This window comes from Sphaeramia orbicularis, chromosome 21 (genome assembly GCF_902148855.1).
Source record: "Sphaeramia orbicularis chromosome 21, fSphaOr1.1, whole genome shotgun sequence".
NCBI lineage: Eukaryota > Metazoa > Chordata > Actinopteri > Kurtiformes > Apogonidae > Sphaeramia > Sphaeramia orbicularis.
This window is the reverse complement of record NC_043977.1, coordinates 10,323,244-10,341,595: the sequence shown is the minus strand read 5'-3', so window position 1 is coordinate 10,341,595 and position 18,352 is coordinate 10,323,244. Positions and strand designations below refer to the sequence as shown.

Here is an 18,352-nt window from a genome sequence, read left to right as displayed (position 1 = left end):
GAGACCAAACACTCTGGGAAACATTAGAACTGATTTTAAAGCTTCTGTTTCCTTTCAGGTGATTAATTACAGCCGTTAATGAACTAAATATAGGATCAAACACTGTGTATGTGTGTGTCTGCTCTGGGGTTTCCCTCCATTTTGTGTGCGTTTGTGTGTGTGCGTTTGTGTGCATGTGTGTGTGTTTTTCACGCCGTCTCTGTCTGTCTCAGGGCCAATGACAGCGGCGTCCTGTCCTACAAAGACCACCTCCCCCTCAGCCGCATCGTGGTCGGAGACACCAACAGGTCTGGATCTGAGGCCGTGTACCGTGTCGGCCCACTGCGTTGTTATGGAGACAGTAGGTGATCACGGCAACTGTGTGATGATCAGAGATAAACTGGGTCATAGTTTATAAAAGAAAATGTGGACTAGAAACATGAAAGATGGAGTTTATGTTTCTGTTTTTGTTTCATCTGATTCATCTTTAGTTTTCTTTTATTTGTTCTTTTTCCTAATTCTCACTCATTAATCATTATTTCTGTCTTATTTCTTCAGTGTTTAGTTTTTAATTCAGTAGATGCAGAAAAGTGCCAAAACGACATGAAAATTATTTAAGATGAAACCACAACTTCACCACAACACGACACTCAACACTCAAAGCAAGTATAAAACCTTATAAATATTTAAAGTATATGAACTAAAGCCTCATCTCACAGATCTGAAACACGTTAAATCTTAGGGTTGTTTTTTTTTTTTTTTTTTTTTTTACAGATAATAGGTTTATTTTGTTGTGAATCCATCATATCCTAAAACTTACCGCAGGAGTTAAAGGTTTTATATGATGTATTTCTACTGTTTCTATGAGTGTCTGGACATAAATGAGTCAAAATGACCCAGGTTCAAATCAATAGGTTTTAGGACTCTCATGTTAAAAATAATCATTTGTATTATATTTTGGTCTAAAAAAATATTTCATGTTTTTATTTTTCATTTTGTAACATTTTAAACAATTTTTTTTTACTTTTTTTTTTTTCTTTTTTTTTGGAAAATTAGAAAAGCAAAGTTTATATAGTATATACTGTATAACGTAAATAGATAAAAAATAAACAAAGCAAAATAAATAAATAAATAAATATATATATACATATGTCAGGGTAGAGACCGCGATCTGGTAGGATCAGCGATTCTACCAGTAGAAACTCCGATCAGAGTCTCTACTGGTAGAAACTCCGATCGGAGTCTCTACTGGTAGAAACTCTGATCCTACCAAACATTTAGTAGGATCCTACTGGTAGAAACTTCGATCGGAGTCTCTACTGATAGAAACTCCGATCTTACCAATAGAATTGCCAAATGCAAAGTTAATGTTGAAATTCCAAAGGTTTTGAGAAAATTGTTGTCATTTTATATTTCACAAATGGTTTTAATATTTGGTGCTTTCCATAAATTATTTATATATTATGTGAGCGTGCTGAGACTAACTAAAAAGTCCAGATGTGGTCATTGTACATGTCAGGGTAGAGACTGCGATCTGGTAGGATGGCTTGAAATTGTTTTCATTTATTAATTTAGTTATTTTCAGCAACCTCATATAAAGCACAAAATATTCAAACTATATGTGTACAATGACCACATCTGGACTTTTTAGTTAGTCTCAGCACGCTCACATAATATATAAATAATTTATGGAAAGCACCAAATATTAAAACCATTTGTGAAATATAAAATGACAACAATTTTCTCAAAACCTTTGGAATTTCAACATTAACTTTGCATTTGGCAATTCTATTGGTAAGATCAGAGTTTCTACCAGTAGAGACTCCGATCTGAGTTTCTACTGGTAGAATTGCCGATCCTACCAGATCGCAGTCTCTACCCTGACATATATATATATATATATATATATATGTGCTTAAAAATATACATAAAAGCACATGAAACCCAATGACACATTAAAAATAAGTTACCAGTAAGTGAAAATAAATCACAGACCAATTAAAAGAATGCAAACCAAAGCATCATATGATACAGAGACTGAACCCGGATCAGTTTGGACCACGACGGTTTGATCTGAAGTTTGGATTCGCTCTAAAAACTCAGATCAAATGAACCAAACGAACATCGGAGAAGACGGACAGTTTTACCTCTGGTTCATATCGACATGAATATTCACTTTTGTCTCCAACATGTGATAAGGGTTCTTCTTCTTCCATAAATAATCAGGACACGTGGTAGAAAAACAGTCCTTCAGTTGTGTCCATAAGTATTTGGAAAGAGACACAGGGTTTGGATCGGAAATGAATCAGTGAAGATGTGACTAAAGCGTAGACGTTTAGCTTTAATTAACTAAAATATGACGTTAACAACGACCAACAACCAAAATAATGAACTAATGAAGTGTCAGGTCACATGACCACCATCCATATGGGGTCAAACATATGGCCCGTGGACCAAAACTGGACCAGTAAAATAATAACATAATAGCTTAAAAGTAATGTCAAAAATGGACAAAAATTTGAGAAACATGAACAAAAATAAACAAATTGCCAAATATGAGTAAAATGAACAATAATAAGAATAAAACACATAAAACAAGAACAAAAAGTTCAAAAATTACAAAAAATAACAAATATTAAAACAAACCATGTACAAAAATGAACAAAAATTTGAGAAACATTAATAAAAAGATGTTCAAATTAGTCTTATTTCTCCTTAGATATTTGCTGTTGTTCTTAGTTGTTCATGTTTCTCATCTTTTTTGTTAAAGGACAGTTTGTAAATGTAATATTTTCATGTAATTTAACTTTTTTTTACACTAGAACCAAGATATAAATGTGTATTTGTCATTCTTCATATGTTATTCTGTTATTCATTTCCTGGTTCTGATCCACTTAAGCTCGTTTTGTTCTGAATGTGGAACCTAACCCTTTGCTCCAGTTTAAGTCTTCCCTCCTTCTTAAACGTTTCATCCTATTTCTTCATTTCCTGCTGTTTTACTTTAGTATGATGTAATATTTTCCCTTTGACATTGCAGACGATGGTTGGTTTCTGTTATTGTTTCTGCTATTTTTGTTCCTGGTTTTGGGTTTTGTTCTGTGAGTCCAGTCCTGTTTGTTTTTGAACCAGTGTGTTGAGTTTCTGTCGTGTGATTGGCTGGTTTAACGGTGTGAAGCCTTGCCCTCCACCGCCGTCTCTCCATTTCCTTTCAGAGTCGGTGTGGAACGCAGCGTCCTTCTACCAGGAGGCGTCCTACCTCCATTTCCCCACTCTCCAGGCGGAGCTGGGCGTCGACATCTCCTTTTACTTCAAGACCAGCGCCGCATCGGGGGTTTTCCTGGAGAATCTGGGTCCGACCCACTTCATCCGAGTAGAGCTGAGCTGTGAGTCCACCCCAAACAGAGGCTTTTCCGTGGGCGTCCGAACGCCGACGCACGAACACTGTTGTCACCGTTAGATTCACTGGGATTTACCCACAATGCACCAGCTCCTCTGAGGTCTGAGGCAGATAAACGACCACAGATCAGACCACGATGGGCTCAGTTAGAACTACCGGCTTTAATACAGTTACTGATCATTTACAACAAGGTCCAGAACTAGAATCAGAACAAGAATCAGACCCAGAATTAGAACTACAATAAGAATCAGAACCAGAATAAGAAAAAGAAACAGAATCAGAATATGAACCAGAATCAGAACCTGTGTTGGTATAATTTCCGTCCAGTCCTGACGTTCCTTCCTTTTATTGTTGGACTTAAATCTTCATATTTAATTAAAACCGTCCCAGTGACTGAACATGTTTGAAATCCATTTGTTTGGGTTGAATTCTGTAAAACGTCCTGACCCCGCCCAACGCCGTCTTTGTCTCCTCCCCCAGCTCCCTCTGTGGTCACCTTCTCCTTCGACGTGGGTGACGGTCCGGCCATTCTCGCTGTTAAGTCCCACCTCCCCCTGAACGACCGCCAGTGGCACCACGTCCGGGCCGAGCGGAACGTGAAGGAGGCGCTGCTACAGGTGGACCAGCTGCCCGTGCGCTTCCTGGAGGCGGAGCCTGATGGACACCTGCGCCTGCGCCTCAACAGCCAGCTGTTCGTAGGTAAAGACCCATCGAGCATGCTCAGATCAGACTAGGGGAGCAGGGGGCGGAGTCAGTTAACAACACATCACCAGAGCATCACAGATGGAAGTCCAGGTCTGAACCTGATCCCAAACCAGGTCTCCACGTGGTCTGAGCCTGATCCCAGACCAGGTCTTCATATGGTTCTAACTCCTGTGGTTCTGGTTCTGTTGGTCTCAGGGGGGACAGCGTCACGGCAGAGGGGTTTTCTGGGATGCATCCGAACCCTAACAGTCAATGGCATGACCTTTGACCTGGAGGAGAGGGCCAAGATGGCACCGGGCGTCAGCTCCGGTTGCCCCGGTTACTGTAGCGGCTCCAGTAGTTTGTGTCACAACCGAGGACGATGCATTGAGAAGAGCAGTGGGTACGCCTGCGACTGTTCGCAGTCAGCATACGGAGGTCCAAACTGTAAAGAAGGTAAGAAATATTGAATATATAATATAAAATATATAAAATATAAACCATTATCTATCATTATGGGGTTCCCAACTGTAAAGAATGTAAGGAAATATTAAAAATATTAAATATTATAAGAAAATAGACTACTGGGGTCCCAACTGTGAAGAAGATAAAGAAAAAAAAATTTAAAATTTTATAAGAAAATCTAAAAATATGTAACATTATAATCAGTCTACAGAGGTCTGAACTGTAATGAAGGTAAAGAAACATATAAATGTTAAATATTATAAGAATATATGAAATAATAAATATGACCTAAGGTAATAGAATATAAACATATTTATTATTATTATAAATGTAAACTTATCAAATGTCCTGTATCATGTTGGGATTTAATAAACTAAATCCATACATTGTATTATTATATTATTAATATATTATATTATAAATAAAGTCCATTTATCATCTATTGTCATGTACATTAATCTGTGACCTGATATAAACAACACCACGGCCTCTGTGGGACCACGACCCTCAGATTTAGACACAGTGAGTTTATTGAATAACATGTATTGGTTCAGTTGAATAAAGTAAACATGGACTGATGTTTTTCATCTGGATATAAATGAATGTTTATATGTGTGTATTTTTGATCTGACTGTGACGATTTATTTATTCATCCAGTGCATGTTATACATAAACCAAAGGATGATTCAGAGGAGATGAAACCATGATGAACACAAACACACAGACTATGTAAACCCTGGTTGATCTGATAGAAACATATTTCTAATCAGATCCATCTTTATGTGAGGACAGAGACCAGGAGGACACGGATTTATTCATGTATCACTGAGGACATTCATCTGTGTTTCTATGGATCAAAACCACAACAAAAGAAGACAAACATGAATAAAATAAGACAACATGTCGCAATGAGAGGCAACAATCAACACAAATACAGTTGCACAATCCAATGTCTGCAGATGGAGAAGGAAAAAAAGCCAGAGAAAACTGAAAATATATATACAGAATATAAACAATTTATAAAAGAGATAAACCAAGGACATCAAACTCAGGTTAGTTCAGTCCAATATGATCTAAAACAGGTCAAACCAGTAAAATAATAATTGATAAATAATGACAAACACAAACTTTTCTCTATGTTTTACAATGAAAAAAGGAAAATTACACTGTGAAAATGTTTACATTTACAAACTATCCTTTAAAAAATCTGAACATGAAATACCTGAAATTTGTTAAGAAAAATACGTCCCATTTTAACAATATTCTGCCTCAGTTTATCATTTACACATGTAATTATAACTTACAGATCACAGTGGATCTATAAATACACAAAACATTTAGTAACAGGCAGAATATTGGTACAATTGCACTTATTTATCTGAAAGTATTTCATGTTCTTATTTGTTCAGATTATTCATATTTTGGATTCACAGCCCAATATGATCTAAAGTGGGACCACTGAAACGATAACATAAACCTATAAATAACAGTATGAATGAAATGAACAGAAATAAGTAAAAATAACCAAAACAATTAAGAAATATGAAAAGAAAACATGCACAAAAATGAACAAAAATTTGAGCAACATCAATAAAATTATGTTAAAATTGTACTTATTTCTCTTAAGATATTTCTGTTTGTTCAAATTTTTTCCCATTTTTTTAAAGGATTGTTTGTAGGTGGAAATATTTTTGTGTAATTAAATTTTTTTTATATGTAATGTTAAATTTTTTTGTCTTTTTTTTTTTTTTTTTAGAATAAAAGTACAGTTTAATCTGAGTCCAGTTTTATGTTGTTAAATGTGAAGTCCAGTATTTCACCTCTGGTCCAGATTCCATTCATCAACACATGCATCATTAATAGAACCAGTTAATGTGTTTTCAGTAGGTGAAGATGCAGAGGTGTCTTCTGCTTCTTCTGTTTTTTTTTTTCTGTTCTGTTTTTTCTGTCTGATAGTGATGCCTCCCGTCTGGGGAAATCCTGCCGTTTCCTCCCGTAAACAGGATGCAGATCTCTGAGTGTTGATATGAACCGTGACAGCCTCTTCATTTTATCTTTTGGTTTGTAACCCGACCTGCGTATATGTGTGTGTGTGTTTGTGTGTGTGTGTGTGTGTGTGTCTGTGTCTGTGTCTGTGTGTGTGTGCGTGTCCAGAGGTGTCGGTGTCCTTCGACAGGGAGTCCTCGGTCACCTTCACCTTCCAGGAGCCCTTCTCAGTGATGCAGAACCGGAGCTCTCAGGCCTCCAGCGTCTCCAGAGAGAGCAGCAGCCGGGCCAGAGAGGACGTGGCCTTCAGCTTCGTCACCTCCAGCAGCCCGGCCATGCTGCTGAGCGTCAGCACCTTCAGCCGCCAGCACATCGCTGTCATCCTGGCCAAAAATGGTATGGACACACAGAAAATGGTATGAGCGCACAGAAAATGGACAGAAAACGGAACAAACGCACAGAAAACAGACAAAAAACGGTAGAAACGCAGCCAAAAAAAGGCCAAAAATGGTACAGATACACAGAAAACGGCTTCAATCGGAGGCCGAGGAGACAGACACAGATTTACAAAGAGTCCAGTAAAACACTCAGACTGTTGAAGAAGACGTAAGGTAAGCTTTAACAGTCGACAACAGAGAGAAAGAAACAATGAGCCAAAAAGAGTTAACAAACATTATAGTATAATAAATAAAAATCACAGTAAAAAAACAATTTGGAACATGTTAATTTATCAGCAGTGATATTAACATAATAATAATGATAATAGTAATGTTACAGTAGCACAGGACAAGAGGCATCAAATACAATAGAAAAATAGATAGATAAAACATAAGTTTTAATTTAAAAGTGACAAGTCTTGGTAGTTTTGAACAGGGCTGAATTTAGGGGGAAAAAAATTAATGTATGATGACTTTATATCAGTTTTTTAGTGCATGTACATTTTTTCCATGAAGGAGGAACGCAAGGGTTAAACTGACATTAAAACTACTAATGTAGTTATATCAGTGTTACTGATAGTGTAATTGCCCACTGACCCTGAACTCACCAAGAGTCATATGATGCGTTTGCAGGTAGTCTTCAGATCTGGTACCAGCTCCAGACCGATAGGAGTCCAGACGTGTTCAGCCCAGTGGTCGGCAGCTTCTCCGACGGACGCCTCCACCGGGTCCGATTGCACCGCGAGGGACGAGACCTGTACGTCCAGGTGAGGTCACATGACCCAGGATACCGTTCACACCACTAAGGTGGACCTGTTACATCCTACAGCTGAAAAACATGTCAACAAACCCATCCATCACACAGATTACAGTTAATATGAGAAGAAGAAGAAGAAAAGATTATATAGTAGAACCTGTCAGGACCAGTTTGTTTGGGTGGGTTTTAGATGTTTTTGGGGAATTTTTGGGTGGTTTTGGGGGCTGGAATGGATTAATTATATTTCAGTTCATTTCAGTGGGGAAAACTGATTTATAAAATGAGTAAATCGCAAAACGAGCACGGTCACAGGGTAGGACTTCAACAGGAATTTGTGGTAACTGATGTTTTCTATGTAATTTGTCATTGTAATCGTTCAGGTGTGAACACATGTACCTCCTCTGTTGGCCTGTAGGGGGACACAGTGACTCAATGGCACCCCCTACATCATATTTATTAAGTTCGACATAGATAAAACAGATGTATTAGGTCCAGATGCACAGACCGTCCACCATCCGGGTCCTGTTTCTAAATCAGACATCTTTAACGGGTATGTTTTCTGAATGAACGTGGTCCGCTGCCACCGCCCTGGGCCTTAATGTTTCTGCTGTTTCTGGTGTCTGTGGTGGGCGGGGCGGGCTGTGGCCGATAGTGGTTTGTGTTGGTCGGTCAACAACACAATCTGCAGCCGATCGCGCCGTGTTATGGTGTTGGCGAGGGCTTGGGTTTCCCGTAACCCGGTTCTGTCTGATTGCTTTCAGATCGACCAGGACGTCCACAGAAAGTACAGTCTGTCATCGGATGCAGAGCTGATCCTAATCAGATCGCTGACATTGGGCAAAGTCATCAGTAAGTGTCTCATGGCCTTAATGTTTGTCTGACTCCACACTATCGGTGGCTTCCTGCACCGTTTCCTCTGCTCTTCACTCCTCAGCTTCAGTAATTAGACTTCAGCGTCGATACCACACAGCTTCCATTTCACTGAGGCTCAGATCACATCACACAGCACACTTAGACCGGCTTTATGTTATTACAGTCGCCAGATCGGCAATCAGCACAGATTAGAGCAGAGGACGGGGTTAAGTCAGAGGCAGGCCTGGACTGGGACAAAAATACGGCCCTGGACTTTTTGGTCCAGACTGACCCACCATAACCAGGTGGTCTACTGACTCACCCCGTTAATGTAGATACACACAAGCCCTTAATACCACCACCTTTACTGAACAATGTCCCTGTTTTCTGTTACAATAATATTGTAACAGTAGTTAATCAGTGCTTGATTGATGTGAACTGTATAACACGAGAATGTTGAAAGTAAAGCGTACATGTGTTCTTCAGCTGACCACAACATCACCACCTCCTTCACATTTTCAACTCCAGTCTTCGGCTGGTGTACCATGTTACTGGTGGTTTCACCGTCTCCATCCTCATCAGACTGGTCCCATAACACCTGCTGTTGCTGTGATGGACCCGGTGAAGCAGCAGCCACCTTGCTACTAGCCCCGCCCCCTGCAGCAAACATCATCAGAATGTTTTTACTCGTTGCAGCCTCAGCTGTTAGTGCTTCTCTTTTCTTCTCCCTCAATTTTGTGGCACCGTCTTTGCATCTTTTTGTCGCCTTCTCCATTTTATTAATTTCTTTTTGTTGGTAAGATGATACCACTCTCTCTAGGATGACTCTCTTTCTCTCTACGTCTTCTTTCATTAAGGCGATTGGATGAGGGGGTGGGATTTCTGGGCCACTGTAGCCTCTTTCATAGGGCCACTGGGCCAAGTATTTTGAAAATGGACAAGCCAGTGGACCAATCTGCAGCTGTGTGGGCCGATGCTACTGAAGGTCAAGGATTGACCATTTAGATCAGGGGTCTCAAACTCAGATCCTCGAGGGCCGGTATCCTGCATGTTTTAGATGTTTCCCTCTTCCAGCACACCTGACGGTCGTTATCAGGCTTCTGCAGAGCTTGATGGTAGGCTTATCATTTGAATCAGGTGTGTTGGAAGAGGGATACATCTAAAACATGCAGGATAGTGGCCCTCGAGGACCGGAGTTTGAGACCCCTGATTTAGATGAAAGACAAACAGCTGGGCCAATTACATGTCTATCTCCCTGGGCTGGGAGGGTTACCGTAGTTACAAAAAAAAAAAAAACAGCCGTCCATTCAGCCCCAATATTGATCGGCCCACCGAGAAAACGACCGGTACTCCATATGGTCGGTCCAACCCTGGTCAGAAGAACAGACTAGATTTAATTTAGTTTTACTGTAGTCTGTACTGAAGCTCATCTCATCCAACGAAGTGGACGAGATGGACCCTGAAAATCACAATAATGACCTTGAAAATCACAATAATGACCCTGAAAATCACAATAATGACCCTGAAAATCACAATGATACATGCTCATTATTTTGACTTGGACCTCAGTTAAAATAAAACATCAGTTTATCTGTTAAAATTTACCTTTGAATTTACTCTGAGCTTTAATGAACATCATGATCAGTGAATTAAATATAGGAAAATACAGGATTTACACTGAAAAAATGAGGATAATAGAATAAATGGTGATAAGTCACTTAGGGAAGGGTAAATGAAGAAAAAAATTAGCCACAAAACCAGTTCTACTAATCAGTTTGATTTGTCTTTTATTTGTATTAATTTCAGTTTATTTTAGTCTTTCTGTGAAATGGAGTATTTAATTATATTTACTTGGTTTGAATTGTTACAGTTCAATAAAAAGTAGAAAAACTGCATGAAACACGAACCCTGAAAAAACAGGGCTGTTTTATTGATCAAACCTGTTTCAGTTTAATCTAATCCTGTTGTTTATTGAGTTGGAAAAATTCACAGTGAGAATCTGTATCAAACTAAATATTCTCATAAAACCATCAGTGGAATGGAAGTAAAGCTTTAAACCTCTATGTTTCACAGACAAATACTGGACATTTAAGTCCAGGTTTGACTGTTTTATTTTCTTTTGTACATGAAGATTATTATCCACCATCTAAAATAATGTAATAAAAGACTTGAATGTCAAAAATGTTGAAATTAAACCCAGTTTTAGCTTCAGTCTGGGTTCAGACCGGTACTGACCGTGTCCAGACCAGGTCCAGACCGGTACTAACTGTGTCCAGACCAGGTGCAGACCTGATCCAGGATGGTACTGACCCGTCCCGTGTCTCCTCAGGGACCGAGGGCTTCCAGGACGAGGTGGTCCAGGCGAGTTCTAAGGGCTTCGTAGGCTGCCTGTCTTCGGTCCAGTTCAACCACGTGGCTCCTCTGAAGGCGGCGCTGCTCAACCGAGGAAGCTCATTGGTCACCATCCGAGGCCCCGTCGTCCAATCAAACTGTGGTGCTTTGGCCGACTCTATCACATGGCACAACCTGCAAGGTTAGTCTGGGTCCAGGTGTGGGTCCAGGTCTAAGTCCAGGTCCAGGTCTGTGTCCAGGTCTGGGTCTGGGTTTAGGTCTTTGTACGTTACCATCTTTGCCATAATATAAATGGTCTTTTGCGTCTTTAGTCTAAACTAAAGGGTTTAATTCTTCTGAATGAATTTGAATCTGAATGAATGTGATGAATGTGTTTTTTCTGTTTGATGTGAAAATGTAAACATGGACGTGTGTGTTTTTCAGAATAACAGCTGTTGTGTAGATTTGGATGAACTGAAGCTCCTCCTCTTTTGTGTGAGGTTCATGGACCTCCTGTGTTCGCTGTAGTTTGTTGGTCTGTTTGGACTCGTCCGTCTAAACCGGTCTCTGTGAGGCTGTGTTGTCGTCTTCCTGCTGTTGTTTTGTGTGTTTTGTGTATTTCCTGTCAATAACAGACCAGCGCTGTGTTTTCCCTCATTATATGAAGCCAATGAATGTCTCACTCTGCGTCCTCAGATCAGTCTGCGACGGCAAGTAAAGATAAGGAGCATCTGGGCGCCGACTCTCAGAGCGATGTGGCTGTAATCGCAGGTCTGTTCCACGCCTGTGTGTGGTTGTGTGTATTGTGTAGATGATTCCACTGTGTGATTATAACTCATCACTCAATGGCTTTATGTACGACAACAATAAGGAAATGAATCAACTGTCAACTGTTGCTGACTGTGTCAATTTCAGCTCCAAAAACTCCAGAAAACTGACTCAGAACATTATATTAATGAATCTCCAGAACTTTAGACTCAGGAAGAACCAGAAAATGATCTGTACTTGAACAATCACAGGAACATCAGGCATGAAAACCAAAGGAAACAGAAGGAACTGATACAAGAATAAAAATACAATCAGTTCATTTAATCCATGTCAGATAAAAGTAATTTTAACCTTCCAGTATCTAGATGAGCATATTATGGACACTTTGCATTTCATGTTGTTAAAGGTCATATTATTTTTCACAATTCGTTTTAGGTCAGAATTCAAAAGTTGTTCATTTTTGCATAATTTTTAAAATTCTGACCCAACCACTAAAATCAGCACATTGTAAACAATGTTAAATTCCTCCTTGAACACCCTTCTACCAAGGTAATACAAAATGCACACTGACACATTTTAGCATTTAACATTTGAGTACAAAAAATGATAATGTATATTAACCAATGTTGGTGCTAATCATTGACGCATGCCAGGTTGAAAAAAAATTTAACTAATCCAGTTTTTTATGTAGTAAATTGAAGAAAAAAGAAAAAAAAATGTGTTTTTTGCATTACAAAATGTTTTTTTTTTTACATTATAAACATGGCATTTGAAGGGTTAAAAATGACTGTTATTTACAGTTGTCAGTCACTTGTTTCTTTGTGTGTTTTTATGAGAGTATCTTGTAACGGCACAAGTTTTTAAGACAGTGAACACAAATAGAACACAAAGAGACAGATCCAGCTGAAAATGAGTGAACACCACATCCAGATTAATCTGCAGTAACAGATCAAGGACACAACTGGGAAATTTCTGAAAAACTAAATTTAGGAGGCATCACAATCACCATAAGAACTTTTTTTTTTTTTACCCTTTAAAACGGACTTAAATTCCCCCAAAGTAATCGGTAGTGACAGTTTCAGGTCCTTCTGTACATTATTCTAGAAGAACAGCTAGTGTATTTAAAGCTGTTTGGCCTAATTCTGTTCTAACTCTGGGGATCAACATTTGTGGAATATTTTGAGACTTCAGATCATATTTTACAGAGCAGATCAGATTCCAATAAAGCAGTGATTAAAGGATGAAGAAACGAGAACTTATGATCAGTAATAAGAACTCATCATTTTGATTTCAATCCCAAGAACAGTTGAAGTATTAGGACAAGCAGATGTTCGGAAACAGCATGAAGTTAATTGGTTTATTTTCAACACCAACTTATTCTGAGTCAAATGAATGATAAACTGTAGGAAACAAGGACTGGGCAATAGAAAACAGTGTCATCTGCATAAAGTAGAACAGCGTATTTAATAAATACCACATATTATTTACATACATATGGAAACTTCAGTGGTCCAAGTATCGACTCCTGAGGGACACCATTAACCCTGTGTACTATACAGCTGCAACCACAATCAGATAGTTTTACAGGAATATTTTATCTTTTGTCTGTGTCTTCCTCCACCTTCAGGGGTGGTGACGGCAGTGGTCTTCATCATGGTGTGCGTTGTCGCCGTGGTAACCCGCCTCCTATATCGACGGCGCATCCAAAGAGGAGGTGGTGGTGGTGGTGGTGGTGGTGGTGGTGGCGGCGTGAAGGAAAAGGAACATAGACATAGTGTGGAGACAGAATACAGGACAGAACTACATCTACACAACTCAGTCAGAGACAATGTCAAAGAGTACTACATCTGAGTACACACTGTACTACATCTGTGTGTACAGTGTACTACATCTACACAACTCAGTCAGAGACAATATGAAGGAGTACTGCATCTGAGTATTCGCTCACTACAACTGAGTGTATACTATACTACATCTGAGTACACAGTGTACTACATCTGTGTGTACAGTGTACTGTATCCGAGTACACATTGTACGGCATCTGAGTACACATTGTACTGAATCTGAGCACACACTGTACTACTTCCAAATATACATTGGACTATATCTGAGTACACAAAGTACTGCATCTGAGTACATAGTGTACTGCATCCAAGTACACTATACTACATCTGAGTACATAGTGCACCACATCAGAGTGTACACATTGTACTAGATCCAAGTACATATCATACTCTGTGTGAATACACACTGTACTACATGTGAGTACACACTGTACTGCAGCCGAGTACACACTACGCTACATCCAAGTACACACTGTGCTATATGTGAGTACACAAAATATTGACTGACTGTCAGTGTTGGGGTTGTTACTGTATAAAAATACTGTAATACACATTACTCATGTTTTTAAAAGTATTGTTTTTTTACTCCCTGATTAGAGTACTTTATTAATCTACTCAGGTCATTTTTTCTCATGCATACAATGATACTCGTCTGTTCAACCAGTGTTGTCACTACATCACATATACGATACCAACTAAACTACAAACATAGTACACACAGTACACAGTACTATGTGTGACTGCTGAGTGTATTCATGTCCAGTACTACACTGTCTGCATGAAGAGTACTACACCTCATGTCCTGCATGAGACTGCATTTACAGTACTATGTCCTGAGTACTACTACTACTACACCAAAATGAAGTTTATTCATTTCAACTGTTCTCATGATAGAACATAATGAACAATAAATAAATAAATAAATAACCCTAGAACAGTGTTCACACCAACAAAAAAGAACAAAATATATAAATATATAAATATAAAGAACGTAAATCACTGCAAAGAACTTTAAATAAAACCCAGAATGAACCTGTCAGACTATTTCAGTTGAAGTTTGTGTAGTACTGTTCACATTTAGAAACTAATAATAATTAAAAGATTATCACATATTTTTTTAATCTATGGAAGCCTCCGCCCCCGCTTGCTCTGATTGGTTGACGCCATCCGAGGCCACCTAATGGCCCCCAACGGTATTACACATCCTATAGAGAAGAGGAGCTTCAGAATTTTGTAGTTTTATAGAAAATGACAGATTCTGAAAAAAAAACTATAATAATCATAGGTTCAGATTATGATGTAAATGTATTTAAAATGTTACAGATGAACGACATGAGGACGTTTCCTACTGAGATAATGTTGGACATTTGTCTTTACATGTTCATCAAATACACATCTGACCTTCACTACATCAGTATCGATAAAATACTGTCGATGGAAAATAATAATAATAATAATAATAATAACTGCACTCATTAGTACTGAGGTGATTACAGTAACGCAGTAACCCCAACACTGTACACAGTACTACACAGATACACACAGTACTACACCTGACTACATAATACTACACCTGACTACATAGTACTACACCTGACTACACAGTACTACACAGTACTACACCTGATACATAATACTACACAGTGCTACACAGGAAAAACTACAAAACAACAAAGAAAACACTTCCCTCTGGTTTAAAACTCAACAACACTAAGAAATACTACATCTGTCTGTAAACTGCAGTACATCTACTGCAGTGTACTGCATCTGGACGTTACTGTACTGGACCGTCCACAGGAGGAGTACTGCGTCCGTCTACTTGAACGAGTACTACATGTGGATACAGAAAAAAAAAGTCCCACATGAGACTACACTTAGGAGTACTAGGTTTGACTACACAAAGTAGTACTGCATCTGAATACTTGTTGAAGAACTGCATTTAACCATGTGAATACTATGGGAAACTGCATCAGTACTGCACAGAATACTGCATCTAACAGTAGACAGAGAGGATTTTTACAGCATTGGACTACAAGGAGTACTACACCTGAATACATGAAGGAGTAATTCAAGGGAAAACAGACAGGAGTACTACATCTGGATGCATGTTGGAGTACTAAACCTGAACTAGATCCCAACACACGAAGTACTCGGTCTGAACCCATGTAGGAGTATTACGTCTGAATACATACTGTATACGAGTCCTACGCTGAACTTTGCAGGAGGATTACATCCCAGCAGATGGAGTACATTTTGGAATACTACACTGAGGGTTACTTCTCATCTGATCAAGTGCTAGGTTTAACCACATGTTAGAGTACTACATCTGAATACATGTACAAGTACTCTCCTGAGAACATGGGTTGACTACATCTGAGTACATGTGGGAGTACTACATTTAACTTTTACAGGAGAATTACATGCCAGCAGATGAAGTACTGCGTTGTACTACGCATCAGAGAACTTCTCCTGAATACATGTAGTATTAGATCTGAGCATATGTAGTAGTACTACGTCTGAGTACACGTGGAAGTACTGCACCTGTGCATGTGGGAATACTACACTGAGCATGACAGGAAATGGAGTACTGCATCGGAGTACATGTGGGAGTACCAGTGGATACTCTGTCACAGTGCCCCATACTGTCTGAACAATAAACCCACTAAGGGGGCGGAGACTCCCTGGCTCCTCCTCCTGAATATGCACCGCATTGTCAGAAATCCTCCTGACTGGTTCCCCATCGGGTGGAACCTGCTGAAGTCCAGAGCTGTGGGTGTGGCCTGTTAGATGGCCATGGGTGTGGCCTACTGGATGGGTGTGGGCGTGGCCTGTTTTCTTCGTGCCAGTGAATGTTGCGCTGTCGGAGGCCAAGGACCGCCTACTGTACGAGTGCCTAATCTGGACTTTTTATTTGTACCTGTTTTTGTTTCCATGTTCGTTTTTTAATCACATGACACTCTGGGCCTGTTCGCTGCCAACATTGTCTGTGGGCGGAGCTTATGTCACAGTGTCCAGAGGATGGACAATGGACATGGCCGCTGTTGACATTAGCTCATGTAGCTAAATTTAACATGGTTCGGTAAACTTTGCGTCAGATAAACTGAATAAATAACCTCATGAGTTTTATTTAGTTCAGAACCAGCAGAGTCACTTCCTGTTTCAGTGTCACATGGTTTCTGTTCACACCAAACTCAAAGCCCGCTCTGCCCTCCAGTTACTCACACACTTTTATGGATGTTTTGGATTATTTCATAATTTACCTTTAAAAAGTGGTGGGAGCTAACGCTACAGTAGTAACACCAGCGCTAACTCTGTTCATAGTAAATTATAAACAGGTACATGTATGCTAGGTTTATTCTCCTGACCACAGTGCTGGTGAAGAACTGGAGTTGGTCCCAATGGCAGCTCACTGTGCTAAACAGTGCTAATGCTAATGCTAGGTGTGTTTGTATTCTGGGTAAAAGACTAAATACAGTTCCTGTTAACCTTAACCTTAGTGAAGTCCAACCATCAGCTGGGTCCAGGTCTCACACGTGGACTTTCAGAACAAACCAGGTTGTTTCCTCCATGGTTTTCAGGAGGTTTGCCTGTTGAACAGTGACAGAGTTGTGTTTACAGTTCAGTTATTCACCATATGTTCCATTAGTGATGCTGGTTCCAGGTTCTATGTTCCCGAGTACAGAACCATGTAAATCCAAACAGAAGCAGATGGAGGTCGGATCTAGTTCTGACAACACACATCTGAGGTTTCTACATAAGCATCTTCTGAAAAAGGTGTATTTTATTATTTTATCAAGGCCATACTGACCATACATGTGTACTTGACAGTTTCTGCATCAAGATACGACTGGAATTTACAGCAAATATGTGAAAGGAATTTAAAAAAAAGTGTAGGGGGTGATGTGGGCAGAGAAAACCAGGGAATATAAGTTTATCTGATGTTTTCTACACATCTCATTTATCTCATTTGAAACTCTTGGTTTGGTTTGATGTTCACATATTAAATATTTTCTAAATAGAAGAACTGAAATATTTAACCCATAAAGACCCAGTGGTACTTTTGTGTCAGTTCCCAAATTCATTTTTCTCTCTATTTAATCTTTCTTAAGTGATTTATCACCATTTATCATAATACAATCTTCTGTATTTTGCGTTTTTTTTTTTCAGTAAATTCAGGTATTTTTCCTATATTTAATTTTCTGATCATGTACTTTAGTCATCAGTCTGATTTTACATTTGAGGGTTATTATATCAGAAACAGAGAAGACTTGAGAAAAAGTGTATTTTTTCAGTCAGATCTCTCATTAACTGAACACAAACCCAGTGTGTCCATCCACTGTCATTGATCCAACTCCATGGTTTTACTGGTGAATCAATGTTGTAGAAGATGATGGTGTTTCCACAGTAACTACAGAGCCTCTGAACGTCTAAATGTGTCATATCTGATGACCATGAAAAGACAAACTAAATTTCACACAATTTCTTTGCATGTATTGATAGGATTAGTGGATCAGCAGGTGTTCAACACTGGTGTGTATCTGGGTCTTTATGGGTTAAATAAGCTCCTTTTCCACTGGTTTGTACGTGTCTGTACATGTGAATGATTCCATTCTCGTTTGTTTTCACGTCCACATATTCTCGTTCTTCAGACTAAATTCTGTCTAATATCAGATTCAAACTCCATCTGCTTCACACATTTCATCTGAACCTTCAACACATTCACAACCTGAGGTCTGACGTTCATGTTCTTCATATTTTCACTCCTGTCTCATTAGTTTTAATCTGCCTTTAGAACATCATTTCCATCATGTCTACTGTTTCCTCCCACTGAGTAAAAACGAAGCCAAAATAT

The 18,352-nt window shown here is 39.1% G+C and overlaps 1 protein-coding gene across 1 annotated transcript in view; it reads left to right on the top strand.

The window, feature by feature from the left end:
* LOC115412490 (contactin-associated protein-like 5) overlaps positions 1-15,346 on the top strand; it is a 108,996-nt gene extending 93,650 nt beyond the window's left edge. Inside the window, exons 15-24 of the mRNA XM_030125023.1 lie at positions 213-340; positions 3,192-3,362; positions 3,857-4,075; positions 4,277-4,516; positions 6,680-6,907; positions 7,582-7,715; positions 8,467-8,554; positions 10,887-11,090; positions 11,585-11,659; positions 13,284-15,346. Coding sequence (XP_029980883.1) covers positions 213-340; positions 3,192-3,362; positions 3,857-4,075; positions 4,277-4,516; positions 6,680-6,907; positions 7,582-7,715; positions 8,467-8,554; positions 10,887-11,090; positions 11,585-11,659; positions 13,284-13,507 — 1,711 coding nt within the window. The 3' untranslated portion in view covers positions 13,508-15,346. The remainder of the gene's footprint in view (positions 1-212; positions 341-3,191; positions 3,363-3,856; positions 4,076-4,276; positions 4,517-6,679; positions 6,908-7,581; positions 7,716-8,466; positions 8,555-10,886; positions 11,091-11,584; positions 11,660-13,283) is intronic.
* Positions 15,347-18,352: the final 3,006 nt, after the last annotated feature.